This window comes from Molossus molossus, unplaced genomic scaffold (assembly GCF_014108415.1).
Source record: "Molossus molossus isolate mMolMol1 unplaced genomic scaffold, mMolMol1.p scaffold_m16_p_16, whole genome shotgun sequence".
Taxonomy (NCBI): Eukaryota; Metazoa; Chordata; class Mammalia; order Chiroptera; family Molossidae; genus Molossus; species Molossus molossus.
This window is the reverse complement of record NW_023425351.1, coordinates 33,290,176-33,305,875: the sequence shown is the minus strand read 5'-3', so window position 1 is coordinate 33,305,875 and position 15,700 is coordinate 33,290,176. Positions and strand designations below refer to the sequence as shown.

Genomic DNA, 15,700 nt, shown 5'->3' with positions numbered 1-15,700 from the left:
GGCGCCCGGTGATGAACCCAAAGCTCGAACCTGCAGACCCAGCGAGAAGTAGAAACTGAAAGTACACTGCAGAGGATCCTACGGAAGTTCTAGGAAAGGCAGAGCGCAGAGCCAGGCCGTGGCGTGTGCCGCCCACCCTGGGATGGATGAAGCAGCGGGCGCGGCATGGGGCAGAGGCGGCCACCCGGCACCTCGGCGCACACCAGGGTCCTGGCAGTGACCATGGGCTGTGAGAGCCCGCTCGTGCTGCAGCTGCGGTCATGATGACCACGTCCGCCTCCCGCAGACCATGTTCCATGGTAAGCGCTCCGCTCCCGGTGCACAAGTTCGCGCGCCGGCACGCGGGGGGCTCCGGGGCGCGCTGCCGGGCCCGGCGCCAGGGCGCGTCCGGGAACAGCCTGTCCTTGCACTTTGGACCTGCCGAGAGCACTGGCTCTCCCACAGGCAACCGGCACCGCGCCGGAGTCCCCTGGCCCAAAGCCACTGGCACCTGGGGCGGCTGCGCCTGGCAGGCGGCGAGAAGCCGTCTCCGACGCCCGCTTCTGTGCCGGGACCGAGCGCGGCGGTCTCCGCGCCGCTCCGCCGGGGCAGACGGCTACCGGGTCTCCAAGGGAGCCGGGGCTCTGTCCGTCGGCCCCCGCCCAGCTGCCCTCGGTCCCCCTCGCCCAGCCACCCTGCCCGCGCTCCTGTCCGCGCCGGAAGACTACTCACCGAGCAGCTCCCAGCTTCCCCGAGAAGTGCTAGCGCGGTTCCCACGGGACGCACTTTTAAACCCTAAGGGGACAGGTCCCTGGAAAACCCCGTTTTTCTCCCCCAGCGAGGCTGGGAGTTTCCGACTGGGGCTGTACGCTGTGCCTCTTGCCGGGAACCAAGTCCCCGGGCTGGCACTGTAGAGGCCAGTTTTAGGTTTCTATTTCTTGCTATTTGGGGGCTCCTTGATAGCGACAGGATTGAAAGGGCATAACTCTAAATTCTAGACCCTTGCTGAGATCGAATCTATTTTATTTGCGCGAAATAGAGACTTCAAATGGACAAGGGCGGAGAGGGGCGAGCTGGGTTCCGTTGGCAGTTATGTGGCCAATGTAAGAGCCCAGGAGTTGACTGGCAGAAGAAATGGGGCAAAGAGTCGTGCGGGGAGAGGATCTGCTGAGGGAAATTGGAATATTTTACAGTAAATTCTTCCTCAAGCCTAAGGAGCTGGGTGGGGGAGGGCGCGGGAATAGGGAGCAACTTGTTGGTTCCTTTGGTACCTGGTTTGTGTGCTTTCCTGGGTCCACCATGAAATCAAAAGAGCCCTTTCCTCTCTGTAGGTATTAAAGAATCAAAAATTGACATAGCCTAGCATTACCAGATCAGTAACAAAATAAAGGGGCAAGGTATAGAAGACAGTGGTGGAGGAAGATTTATAATGGGTGTCCTCTGGGAGTTCACGGAAAATTAGAAATTAGGTCTATCCCTATTTTTCTTACAATGCCCATGGGTCTCCTGTAATTACTTCTTTCTGGGTCACTTCTGGTTCTATCCAGTCCTTGCATCACCTTTGACCTGAAGTGAGAGCTGAAACAAGAAAAGGAAGCTAGGGTGTGCATCATGAACAAGGAGCCTTTATTTCCTGCAATATATCCATCTTAATCGTGTACTGTAAATTGTTAGGAGCAAGCAATGTTAGAATTCTAACCTTCGAATAATGAGTATAATAAGTGGCTTTCTGTATTTTGTCGCAATAGATTTCACTAGAAGTTTAAGGATATGGTTATTCTTGATCATTTTTCTTTGCTACTTCTTTTGGGAGTTATTGAGGACCTACTATGTGGTCCCCAACTGTGCTGTCTAGTTTAGATAATCTAATTATATTTGAGGACTGAAAAATGGAATAGTAACAAAAATGGAGAGCTGAGAAAGATCAGGAAACCTGAACAAGGATAAAGGAGAATTACACACAGCACCACATCAATGTTTAATGTCTTCTTAAACAAAACTGGAAAAGGTCATTTCGTAGGATTAACTTACATGTCTTTTTCACATGTGAGGTGTTTTTTTTCTTTCTGGTTTTACCTTTGACACACATGCCAATGTAACAACAGCAAATAAGCAGTGTCTTTGTTCCTGAGATAAGAATGTATGATAAGCAGTGCTCCAGAACTTGTTTAGTACCTTAGTGAGGTTCAAGGTGGGTTGTTGTAAATTTCCTTTGACTGCACAACTCAGTTGTTTTTAAAAGCTGAGTTTCTAGACTCTTCAACCTGACAGACCTGGCTTTGAATCTTGCTTCTTACCAGACACATTATACATGGGCCAAAAAAAGTTTCTTTGGGCTCCGGATTCTTCATCTGCAAAAATATTAATAATTGGCATGTTATTATATAATACCTCGTGAAACGGTTATGAAATATTATATGCAATGTCATAGGTTGACTTTAGAAATGTCCTTAAGTATTTATCATGGGATTTGTGGAAAAAATTTACAGTCCAATCTGAATGTACTTGTGGCAGTTGTTAGATTTCTTTACATGAACATCATTAAATTCAATTTTGTGACCTTAAAAAATTGATTTCTATACAACATATGGCTGTTTTCTACTCTTCATTATCATTCTTTTTATTCACCCACTTGCTTGTGCCAGTTGATCATATTAAAGTCAAGTCTTATACACTTCAATGTCTTCCTCTGCAACCTGAATGTCTTCTGACCATTTAAAAAAATTTTCGCCCTGGCTGGTTTGGCTCAGCTCTTGAAGCATTGGCTTGTGGACCAGAGAGTCCTGGGTTTGGTTCCTGCTGAGGGCATGTACCAAAAAAAAAAAAAAAATTCTCAGTGAAAGTAGCTCTATGCATTGTTTATAATGAACAGTCAATTAACACTTATTGGTCTTGAAGGCTGATAAAAGATTGGATTTGATGGAAACTAATTTGTTTATGTTCACTTTGACCCCATAGCTTAGGTAGCGGAGGCCTGGATGTATAATTTGGCTTAACTTAAAAACCAACAAGAATTTTTTAGACATCATTTTGGTTTAACCATATTCCCTACTGAAAACAAAGTCTCCAGTTTCAATCCCTTCAGGAGATCTAAAGAAAATCCCACAAACCTCGGCTCGCCTTGCATTATTCCTTAAGGTTTATCTTTTCTGTTACCTAATGAAAAGGTCAAGGTTGGGGGAAGTGTGGATGCCTATGTATAATCTGAAAACAAAATAAGAGTCCTTTTCCCATTGTGACAGTGTTAAAAGCAAGCGCAACCTTGGCACTATTCACATCACTCTCTACGTGGTGTGGAGGAAAGAATTCAGTCAGAGACCAAAGTCCAAGTTGGTCTGAAGAAGTTGGTCTGAAGCGCTGGGTGAGTGTGCAGCATTGTCCTTGAGGCGATTTCAAATCTAAAGAGTTACTGTGTTTCAGTGCCCATGTAGATTATGAGAATTAAGGTGCTTGTGAATAGAAGGGGAAATGGAGGGATCATTTAGTCTAAAGTTTTCATTTTACAAATCAGGGAGTGAAGCTTAAAAAAATGTTCTGTAATTCCTTCAGTCAACAACCCATGGGCACACCAAGGCGAAAGCCCCATCTCCACTTTGCAAACCCTATAGGGGCTAACTTCTTTAACGACAGTGGCAACAAAAGACAGTATTTACTGACAGTCAAATTATGTTTTAGAATTTGAAACTTGTAACAGAAAAAAAGGATGACGTTTTCCAGCAAGTCATCATTCTAAAGCAGTGATAAAATGTCTTTCAATGAATAAATAGGCTGATGTGAATTTGGAAGCACTAATTACTAAAACTTGGGGGGAAGAGGACAAAACAGCTGGTGCTCCATATAGAGAATAAAACAACCTCCTTTATTAAAGCATAAACGGCAGTCCTTTGAAATAACATTTATGTATAATGGTAAAAATGCCTCTTTTTCCTTCTAGTATTTAATTACTTAATTGTATTTATTTCCCTTACAGCTCATTTCAGGTTGTGTGTTGTATAACTTTTCCTTTATCATCTACTCCACCCAAAGTATACGTACTACATGGACACCTATAAGGTGACAGAGAAAAATGTGTCTCTCTACAAGCCATACAAATCTGATGACAAAGTTAGGACCTGGTAAACCATTGGTAGTTCTTCATGTTGAGAATTTTCAGGCTGAAGGAACAGAAATAGAAGAGAGCAGCAGAATAGTTTGCACTCAGAAGACCAATGTAATTACATGTTATCAAAAGGTGACAGCACCCTGGCCTGTTGCTCAGTGGTTAGAGCGTTGGCCTGCGGAGCAGAGTCCCAGGTTTGGTTCACAAAGGCAGTGGTTCTCAACCTTCCTAATGCTGTGACCCTTTAATACAGTTCCTCATGTTGCAGTAACCCCCAACCATAAAATTATTTTTGTTGCTACTTCATAACTGTAATTTTGCTACTCTTATGTCTTAAGTGACCCCTGAGAAAGGGTCGTTTAACCCCCAAAGGGGTCGCGACCCACAAGTTGAGAACCGCTGCGTTTAGGGCACATACCTCAGTTGCAGTTTGTCCCTGGCCCTGGTTGGGGTCGTGTGGGTGGCAGCCACTGGATGTGTCCCTTTCACATTGATGTTTTTCTCTCTCTTCCCCCCTCTCTCCCTTCCACTCTATCTGAAGATAAATGCAAAAATGTCCTCAGGTGAGGATAAAAAAAAAAACCACAAAAAATGGTGATGGCTGTTTCTGATAAAATCCTGGTGAGGCAGCACGCTCAGGTTAAAATCCAGACCTGGCAGCTGCTGTCTAGTTTCAGAAAAAGATTAACTTGCAGAACTATTTTGATCTTTAGAACTGATATGTATATGATACTTAACAGTGCTTGGCACATGGTAAGTATTCAATTAGAGGTCACTAGTATCATCATTATTATTAATCTCCTAAGTGAATTATTGCTTTTCATGTGTATAGATGTTTCATGGCAGAGGAATGAATAGAATCCACGTCTTTTATTTATTCTCTTGCCAAGTGTCAGTGACATATGAGGATGAGGGTCATGTAGGACTCATGTTTCTTCCCAGATCTGACACTCAGCCTACTTTCTTTATTTGTAAAATATGGGTCATTAATAGTGCATACCTTATTGGGGAGTGCTACCGATTTTGACATGACAGATGATATGATAGGCGGCAATGTTATTAGGAACTTTGTGATATATTTAACAGTCTTTAGGCCATTGTCACAATGTTAGTACCTTGGGTTCTAAGGGGTGTTGTCTTTAATCTTAATCAGAGAAGGCACACATGTAGAACATCTTGCACTTATCAAGTATAGTTATAGTTTATTTGGGAAACTCACAGGAAACATGTTGTTAACATAACCCAAGAGTCTACAGAAAGATGTAGCAAAGATTCTCTGGCAGGCTTATGAATAATTAAGTTCCTATATAACTAGATTTTAATGTCTCAGGGAACACAGGCTCTCTGTTCTATTTTTCCTTTGTATTGATTTTAGAGAGAGAGGAAGGGAGAGGGTGAGAGGGAAGGAAACATGGATGAGAGAACATCGATTAGCTGTCTCCTGTATCCCCCCAGTGGAGATTTGGCCCACAACCTGGGCATGTGCCATGACATGGATTAGAACTGCTGACCTCTTGGTACATGGGTCAATGCTCAACCACTGAGCCATAGCAGCTGGGCAATTTTCAATCTATTACTACTGCCTTAAATGATGCCATTTATAATTTCATTCCTTTTGATTAGACAATTGCCCCTAACTAGGAAAGCTTATAAAAAAAAAAAAAAAAAAGATTAGAAATTTTTAGTTAACAGGATGTGAACTTAATTACTGGGTTTTTCTAACATATCAAGAAGCTAAACAGAGCAGTGTTTGAAGAGAATATGGGTCTCTAGGTACTTAGAAACAGAAGCTACTGAAAAGATGAGTCTCAAAATATAAATGTCAACGTTGTCAGAGTTCTGGGAAGGGTAAACCATTATTAAAGATAAAAAATATAGTCACAGAGTAGTAGCATGGAGGTCAACCTGCAATGCCTTCTGCCGGAGGCAGCTGGGCACCGGGTTTTACATGTACACACAATCACATGCCACGAATCATAAAATGCCAAAAACATGTAACTTTCTCATCCACCATTAGTTTACCTGTCCACCTGTAGATGCTTTTCTCGTGGGGATGTTCAACATAAGTCCAGATCGAATGAGTTATATTCATACCCTGTAGTGTTTCCCAGAAGAAAAAGAGGCTCCACCTCTGTTCTGAATTGCTCTTTTCCAAAAAGTAATTTCTCAGCTAAAATGTGAAAGAAACCTAAACACTAAAATTCTGCCCTACTTTGGTTGTTACTTAATATTTAATTTTAGAGTTCTTCCCACTTTATCCTGACACCGAGGTGTATGTTTACAATGATTAGAAATACGTGACCAGGCCCATTCAAACACCACAATCATGTTAGATAATATGACTTATAACGTGTAGCTTGTTCTTACTTACTGTTGACTTTAGTTTCTTTTAGGTATATCTTTGGAATTCCTCCCCTGATCCTCGTTCTGTTGCCAGTCGCGTCATCTGATTGTGAGATTGAAGGTAAAAGTGGTGAAGAGTATCAGCATGTTTTCATGGTCAGCTTCGAAAGTTTGGTATGTGCTGCTTGTGTTTTTCTCACATTTTAACTCATTGGGGAAATTTGACACATACGGTCACTATGCAGTTTGATAGTCAAGTATCCATTTATAATTCTTGAAAGTAAAATAACTAAAGAATAAAAGTCAGTGAGCCACTCTGTATTTTCATAGCTGGCATCATTTTACCTTTTAAAAATAATTTTTTTCTAGACCTTCAGACTCCCACAACTCTCCACGTCAGCTCTTCTGCCCTTTACCATCTAACTTCTTGTGAGCATAATTCAGCAGAACTGCATTTCCTCACCTCACATTAACAGCTAGTCTCTGTAGAAGCATTACATCAAGAGAGAGAAAATAACAAAATATAACATTGATAAATGATCATGAAAACAGATAGTTATTTTATTTGTCTGAATACGTGTATCTGCATATATATACATATATATGTATATATCTATATATGTATGTATGTATTATTATATATGTATAGATAATTTGCTGTGAGTTAATTTTTTAACCACAGATTTTTTAATAATAACTTTTATTTTTAGAGCAGTTATAGATTTACAGAAAAGATGAGCAGAAAATAGTGAATTCCCACATACAGTTTCCCCTATTATTAAGTTCTTGCATTTGTGTGGTATATTTGTTACAATTGATGAACCAATTTTGATACATTATTATTAATTAAAGCCCACAGTTGACATTAGGTTTCACTCTTTGTGCTGTATATTCTATGGGTTTGACAAACACATAATGTCATGTGTCCACCAATACAGTGTCATACAGGATTCACTGCCCTGAAAAGTCCCCTGTGCTCCTCTGATTCCTCCCTCCTGCCTTCCCCTTGAACCATGGCAACCACTGAGCCACTTGTGGTCTCTGTAGTTTTGCCTTCTGGAATGTCATGTAGTTGGAGACATGCCGTATATAGCTGTTTTATACTGGATTCTTTCATTAGTAATATGTACTTATGGTTCCCCTGTGACTTACTGTGGCATGATGCCTCCTCTCTTGTTATTACCAAATAAAATTCCATTGATGGGATTCACCCCCACTTGTTTTTCCATTCACTGACAGAAGGACGTTTTTGGTTGTTCCCAATTTTTGGCTCTGACGAATAAAGCTTCTATAAACATTCATGTGCAGGGTTTTATGTGGACATACAAAGTAAGTTCCCAACTCATTTGGGTAAATAGCTAGGAGAGCAATTAGGGGATTGTGTGGGCAGACCATGTGGAGCTCTGAATAAAACTGCCAGACTGTCTTCCAAAGTGACTATAGCATTTTTCATTTTATATTTCATGACTTTTCGACATTTCTTGGATTAAATGATGCTACAGAATTAATCTTTCTGAGTCAACATAATGGTTTTTACTTAATTTTATTATCTGGGCAGGGCATCAACTAGTATTAGTTTAGCAACACTCATGTGAAACTAAAAAAAAAAAAAAAAAAAAAAGATGTTCTTGGCAATTCAAAAGGAGAGTTTAATCACCAGATTCACAACCCTTTCTTTTCTCTGGAAACACAGAGGAGCTGATCTCATTAAAATACCCAGTCCAACAATGATACTCTTAAAACAAAGCAAAGCATGGCTACTGGTCTTAAAGAGATTAATTCACAAGACATGGAAAAGCATGTGACCTAATCAATCCAAGTGAACAGTACCCTGATTATCTCAGGAAAGCTGTATTTGTGTGGTGATACATTTGAGGGAAGGAGAGGAAGTCACAAAGAATTGTACCAACACAACTGGTACAGAGGATTGGATCTCATTCAGTGCTCACTGGATGCTTTTCAGCCATTTCTGTGTTAAAAGCTCAGGGAGACCGTAATAACACTAACACTTTGAAGTACTTGTTGTATTCCAGGTGAGAACTAAGTCAAACTTCTCAGTGTCCCTATCAGAGAGGTCTTCTTTTACCTTCATCGCACAGAGAGGAAGGGGCTGCACAGGTTATATTAGAAAGATTTGAGCCTCTGCTGGTAACCAGCACCCTCTCCTGCCTCCTGATAGCAATTTATGTTAATTTATTCACTCAACCAACATTTATTTGGGGCCCATGTACCAGTTATTATGGAAAACCCTTTGGTGTGTTGGGATGGTGGAAGATTGAGGATAAGGCAATGATGGCCCAGATATAGACACTTCTTTTAAGAAGCTTACCTTTGGTGATGGTTAGGGCTTGGGGTGAAGAATTCAAGTTGCAGCTTGAAAAGGAGTGGCTGCCATCTGTCATCTCAAACAAGCAGATGGGTTGTGAGCCAGATTGGGACACAAAGATGTAAAGTGTGTTCCAGGAGGAGGTGAATAGGTTGCTTGGTGCTAGGAGAGACACCACGTGGTGGGGTAGCCAGTGGTCTCCACACGTTTTAGACAGTACACCCTTTTCGTAAAATTATTTTGAGCCTGTACTTCCGATACACATTTAACATTTAATTACATATGACAGAATTTCATGGTATTTTTGTAGACATTAATAATGATTCATACAAAAATGAAAATTTATCATGATGAGATAAAAACTAAATTGTGAGGGAATTTCTAAAACTTTAAATTGTGCACCGTAGACTCCACTTTGAAGACCACGTATGTAGTGGAAGACACAAATGAACCTATGTATTATAGCAAAATTGGGAGCCATCTTGATATAATGGTATTTATACTTTATTCTTAACATAACTAAAAGTTAATGGTGATTCAATCATAAAAGTAACACTGAATTAAAATACAAATTTTTGAGCATTTTCTATGTGCAAGGTGGGCCATTATAATAAATAGTGGTCTTTGTTCTATAATCTATAGGTACAATGGAGACATGTGTCACTATAACACAAACTGATTATAGTACATGTCTATGTAATTAGGGTACTGAAACCCAGATCACATAGACAGCAAGTGGAAAAGCTGGAATTCAAATGCAAGCATTCTGGTTCTAGAAAATGCCATTATGAGGCAAAGCAGTTAATTGCCCCCACCCCCACCCCCTTTATGAGGGACAACATGGTTTAAGGAGTTGTGATGATAACTGTAAGATGGTGACAGGACTGGTTGAATTGTAGGGAAAGGAGTCAGGAAGCCGAGCAGGTGTGAATACTGTTGCAGGCATCTAGATGAGATAAGGTGGAATTTAGTTGTGGGAGTAAGAAAATAGAAATGATGAGAACCATTACACAGAGTCCAAATAGGGTCTAGGGCAAGGGTGAGATTCACTCTTTCTACCTTCCACAGAGGGAAAGGCAGATCCCTAACAGTGATAAAGGCAATTGATAAAGGAAATTCAGATTCAATATTTCAATCGCCTAAAATTGGGATGACTGAGCTAAATAGAATCAGCATTTTAAGTTTCTTAATACATATAACCAAATTAGTTTCCAGAAAGGACCAATCAGTTTACACTTCTTACAGTAATAAAGCTCTTTTCAGCATGTAGTATTCTTATTTTTATAAAATCTGTCAGGGCAATGGAAAAATGACATTTTGTTTTGATTTACACCTACATTTACATTTCTTTGCTTGTGACATTGCCTGTTTTTTTATGCTTATTCATCTTGTATCTTCTGTTTAATTATTTTGCATTGAGATAAAATGAAGTTTACTTTTTAAAGTGTACAATTTAGTGGCTTTTCATATATTTACTAGTTGTAAATCATCACCACTTTCTACCTGCAGAACATTTTCATCACCCCAATGAGAGATTAAACTCATTAGTAGTGACTTTCTATTCCCTATCACCAGACGCTGGGAGCCACTAATCTACTTTTTGAATCTATGGATCCGTCTTTTTCAGGCATTTCATATAAATGAAATCATATAATATGTAGTTTGTGCATTGGGCTTCTTTCACTTAGCATAATGCTTTCAAGGTTAACCATATTATAGCATGAGTCAGTACTTCCTTTTTTCTTATAGATCAGTAATATTCCATTCTATGGATAGACCACTTTTTGTTCATGCATTCATCGGTTGATGGACATTTGAGCTGTTTCCATTATGAGTAATGCTGCTTAGAACATTGGTGTACAAGCTTTTGTACTATTCTCTTGGATATAGACCTACAAGTGAAATTGCTGCATCATATGGTAACTGTATGTTTAACTTTTTAGGAAATGCCAAACCATTTCCACAGTGGCTGCACCCCTTTCTATTTCCACCAGCAGTGAATGAGGGAAGCCATTTCTCCATATCCTCACCAGAACTTGTTGTCTGACTTTTTTACTATAGTCATCCTAGTGCCTGCATTTCCCCATTGACTAATGATGAGGCATCTTTTCATTATTGACCATTATTACTGGCCACTTGTGTATGTTCTTTCAAGAATCATATCTTCAAATCCTGTGCTCACTTTTAAATTGTCTTTTTATTGTTCGTTTGCAAGAATTTTAAAATATATTTTGGATGCTAGAGACTTTTATCAGATGTGCAATTTGTAAATATTGTCTCCCATCCTGTGGGTAGTCTTTTCACTTTCTTTAGTGTCCCTTGAAGCACAAATGTTTTTGTATTTTTATAAAGTCCAATGTATTTATTCTTTTTTTTTTCTTTCTGTTGGTCATGATTTTGGTTTCATATCCAAAGTCACCAAGACTTACACACATTTTTTTCTAAGAGTTATAGTTTAAGCTCACTTTTAGCTTTTCGATCCATTTTCGTTAATTTTTGTATATGATATGAGATGTGGGGAAGTCCAACTTTATTCTTTTCCAGCTATTCCTGCACCTTTTGGTGAAAAGATTGTTTTCCCACATTGAATTGATTTATGAAACATCATTTCAACCCAAATATATGGCCTTATTTCTTGACTTTAATTCAATTACTTTGTCTGTCTGCCTTTCTTAAGGTCAGTCCCACATGGTCTTGATTACTGTAGCTCAGTAGTGAGTTTTGGCATTGGAAGTGTGTTATCCAACTATGGTTTTGTTTTTGTTTTTTCAAGATTGTTTGGCTGTCATGGGTCCCCATCATTTACATTAAGTCAGTTATTTATAGTTATCCTATAGATTGTCTACACTTTTTTATGGATTCCATTGTTTAAAAGCTTTAGAATTTAAATGCAATGCATGATGATGAGCCCTGACCAGTGTGGCTTAGTGGTTAGAACGTTGACTCCTGGACCAAAGTGTCAGTCATTCAATTCCTGGTCAAGGGCACATACATGGGTTGCAGATTCTCCATCCCTGGCCTGAGGCCCATGTAGAGTATGTGTGGGAGGCAACTGATCTATGTGTCTTTCTCACATAGATGTTTCTCTCTCTCTCCTCCTCCACCCTCCCTCCCTTCCACTCTCTCTAAAAATCAGTGGAAAATATATCCTCAGTGAAGAGTAATGAAACAAAACAAAAAACTCAGACTCTCTGGTGATACCATGCCTCTGTGCAATAACTTGATCACATAACTCCACACTCTTGTAAGCATGGTCAAATCAGTGGCATGGACAGAAGCAATGACCATGGAGAGGGTAGTGATGAACTTAAAGATATCTTCTCCCTTATAGCCCTCAAGATCTTTTGTTGTTCTCCTATTGGTTTTTATTGATATTCCTATTATTTGGTAAAAGCTCATTATGTATTAAGTATAATAATTTTACTGTTATACTTGTTGAAAATATTTTCCAGTTTATCATTTACTGCATTTCTTTTTATATATTTTGGATTTGATTTACTAATACTTTGTTGAGAACTTTTGCATCATTGTTTATGGGAGATACTGGTTTATAATGTCTTTACCTGGTTTTGGTTTTAAGGTAATACTGGCCTCATAGAATGAATTAGGAAGTATTTCCTCTGCTTCAATCCTCTGAAAGACATGGTAGAGATTTGGTCCAATTTATTCCTTAAATGTTTGGTAGAGTTCACCAGTGAACCTATCAGGGCCTGGTGCTTTCTGCTTTGGAAGGTTATTAATTATTGATTCTATTTAATAGTGATAGGCCAATTCAGATCATTTATTTCTTCTTACATGACTTTTGAATGATTCTTGAATCTTAAAATACATATAGGCATTAGCAAAAGCAGCACCATCAGGGAGCAGATGGATCACCTTGCAAAGGAATATAAATAGGAAATCAGTTGGCATGGTGTGGTTGGATTGTAGGATGCAAGATGAGAACCAAATCCTCATAGGAAGCCTGGACCCCCTCAGTGCTGTTCCCACCATACAAAGGAATCTGCACTTTTCCCTAAGCACCAGGAAGTCACTGAGGAGCTAGGGCGAGTGCGGGGGTGGTGGTGGGGTGGGGTGGAGACACTCAACGTAAGTGCCATAAAAATAGTAATCTTTGTCCTTTGTGTTTACTGTTATACCAGGAAGAACAAGAACGTTCACTAAATATTTGATGAATGAATGAAAAATAAAATATCATCAGATTTTTATTTTACAACTTTTTTTTGTGGCAACCATATAGATAATTTGTGGGGTAGGTTGGAAAGCAAGGAAACAGTAGGAAACAACTTCAGTAATTTAGGTGAAAATTGTTGATAGGCATAAACCAAGGTAGCGATTCACAATTTTAGGATACTTTACAGTAAAGTGAAAGGCTTGTTAAGACACAAGTTGCTGGGTCCCACCCTCAGAGATTTCTGTTTTTGAGAAATTTCAGTTATCTGGAAGGACCACTGGATACTTTCATTTATGTCCATCCTTTATTTGGAAGTAATTCATGAATTCAAAGAAAAACATTAGAAGCGTTCCTTGGTTTTAGTCTGATAACTACATTCTGTTGCATCAGATCTTCAAAGCCATATATTACACTGTGGGTATTAGCTGATCTGGGTTTGCTTGTTTGTCTGTTTTTCTGTAGTTAGCACAACCACAGTAACAAAATAGAAAACAAAATGTAACCATAAATCCAGTTAGCTATTTTTTTTAATCCTCACTTGAGGATATGTTTTTATTGATTTGAGAGAGAGAGAGGAAGGAGAGAGAGAGAAACGAGAAACATTGATCGGTTGTCTTCCATACACATCCCAACCAGGTATCGAACCCGAAACCTTTTGGTGCATGAGATGACTCTCCAACCAATGAGCCACCCGGACAGGCAATTACCTATTATTTTTAAGTTACACATTTTATTTTAGAATCCATTATTGAACATCTATTTTAAAGATAAATAAAGCAATCTTCTACATCATGGAAAAATATTTTCTTGCTGACACTCTTGGTTAGATTGATTTTCAGTGAACTGGAGTTGCAGTGCAGTATGAGGGATACTGAATGAAGGATCAGAAGACCTAATCTGTTACTAGCTTTCTTCTTAGCAAGCATTGTGATCTTGGGTACTCATCTTGCCTCTTTGGGCTCTTTAATCCCCTATAAAATATGGAAATTTAATTATCTCTGGGGTTCCTCATAGTGCTCAAATTTTTTGATATAGGGAAAGAAATCACATTTTATTTCTCCTTTTCCTTTTTTCCTTCATTGCTGACCTGTCTTGATTATTTTTCTCCTTTCATAAATATTCATCAATCCCCTACTATGTGCAATGCTCTATGTCAAATTCTTCCAAATAATAATAGCAATAATAGTATTAAGCAGTCTCCAGTGAACTTACAATCAAGGACTGGCATGAAATTTATTCAGAAGTAATTACCTTATAAAGCAACAAATAAGCCATAAGCCATACTTGGAGAAGAAAACTATTCTTCACCCCAATGCATAGTCCTGGCATCTTTTTTTTAAAATATATTTTTATTGATTTTTTTTTTTAGAGAGAGAGGAAGGGAGACAGAGATAGAAACATCAATGTGAGAGAGAAACATCGATCAGCTGCTCCCTGCACATCCCCCACTGCTACCCGAGCATGTGCCCTGACCAGGAATCTAATCAGGACCTTTGAGTCCATGGGATAACACTCAATCCACTGGGCCACACTGGCCAGGCTATCACCTTCATCTGTGCCTGCTTCTGTGTTCTTTTCCTTAGATAACAACATTTGCTTTTTCTGGTCATTCAATTCTGAAAGCCCAGAATCATCCTTGACACCCTCGTTCTTTCATATCATTCATTGCCAAATCCTATAGATCCTATAGATCCGAATATCTCCATGACACCTGTATAAGTCATTCACTCCACCGAATTCCACTATATAGTCTTAGTTCAGGGAGCCCTCAAATATCACTGGCACAACTCCCACAGCCTTCTGTAGACCCCTGGATGGTCTCATTATCTCCAGTGTACCTCTGTCCTCTTCCCTGGCATTTGACTTATCTTTTTGAAACTCAAATCTAATACTCCCTTAAAAACTTTTAATACTTTAAAGTCGCTTTATCCTTTTTGTTTTTGTTTTTTTTGCATTTATTTTCAGATAAAGCAGGAGGGAGAGAGGGAGGAAGAGAGAGAGAGAAACATCGATGTGAGAGAGACACATCGAGTGGTTGCTACCCACATGACCCCTACCAGGGCCAGGGACAAACTACAACAGAGGTACGTGCCTTTAGTGGGAACTGAACCCGGGACTCTCTGGTCTGCAGGCCGACTCTCTAACCACTGAGCCGAACCAGCCAGGGCAAATCTCTTTATCGTAAGAACAATTTAATGATGTACCCTCTCACCACTCCTGCTCAACATCATGTGGGTAATCCTAGCTAATCTAGTAATACAAGAAAAGTAAATAAAATATATACAAATGAAATAAAATGGTTTTTGTTTACAGATGACATAACTGTCTTCATAAAAATACAAAAGAATCAACAAAAGGACTCCTGGACCTAATAAGTGATTATAGCAAGGTTGCAGGATACCAGCTTAATATACAAAAGACAGTTGCTTTTCTATATATCAGTAATGAACAATCAGCATTTGGAATTTAAAACATCAGCATCAAAAAAAAAAGAAATACTCAGGTATAAATACAAAATATTTACAATATCTATATGAGAAAACTTATAAAACCCTCAAGAAAGAGATCAATAAAGAATGAAATGGAGAGGAACTCCATGTTCATGGATAGGAACATTCAATATTGTTAAGATGTCAATTTTTTCCAACTTGATCAATGCAATTCCAGTAAAAATCCAGCATGTTGTTCTATGGATATCAACAACTTGATTCTAAAGTTCATGTGGAATATTAAAAGACCACAATAACCAGCACAATATTGAGAAGTAAAACAGAGTACT

The 15,700-nt window shown here is 39.2% G+C and overlaps 1 protein-coding gene across 3 annotated transcripts in view; it reads left to right on the top strand.

Moving 5' to 3' along the window:
- Window positions 1-236: 236 nt before the first annotated feature.
- The window catches only part of IL7 (interleukin 7), a 38,124-nt gene continuing 22,660 nt past the window's right edge, over window positions 237-15,700 (top strand). For all 3 annotated transcript variants that reach the window (XM_036264210.1, XM_036264208.1, XM_036264207.1), the window contains exons 1-2: window positions 237-299; window positions 6,462-6,590. In XM_036264210.1, coding sequence (XP_036120103.1) covers window positions 290-299; window positions 6,462-6,590 — 139 coding nt within the window. In that variant the 5' untranslated portion in view covers window positions 237-289. The remainder of the gene's footprint in view (window positions 300-6,461; window positions 6,591-15,700) is intronic.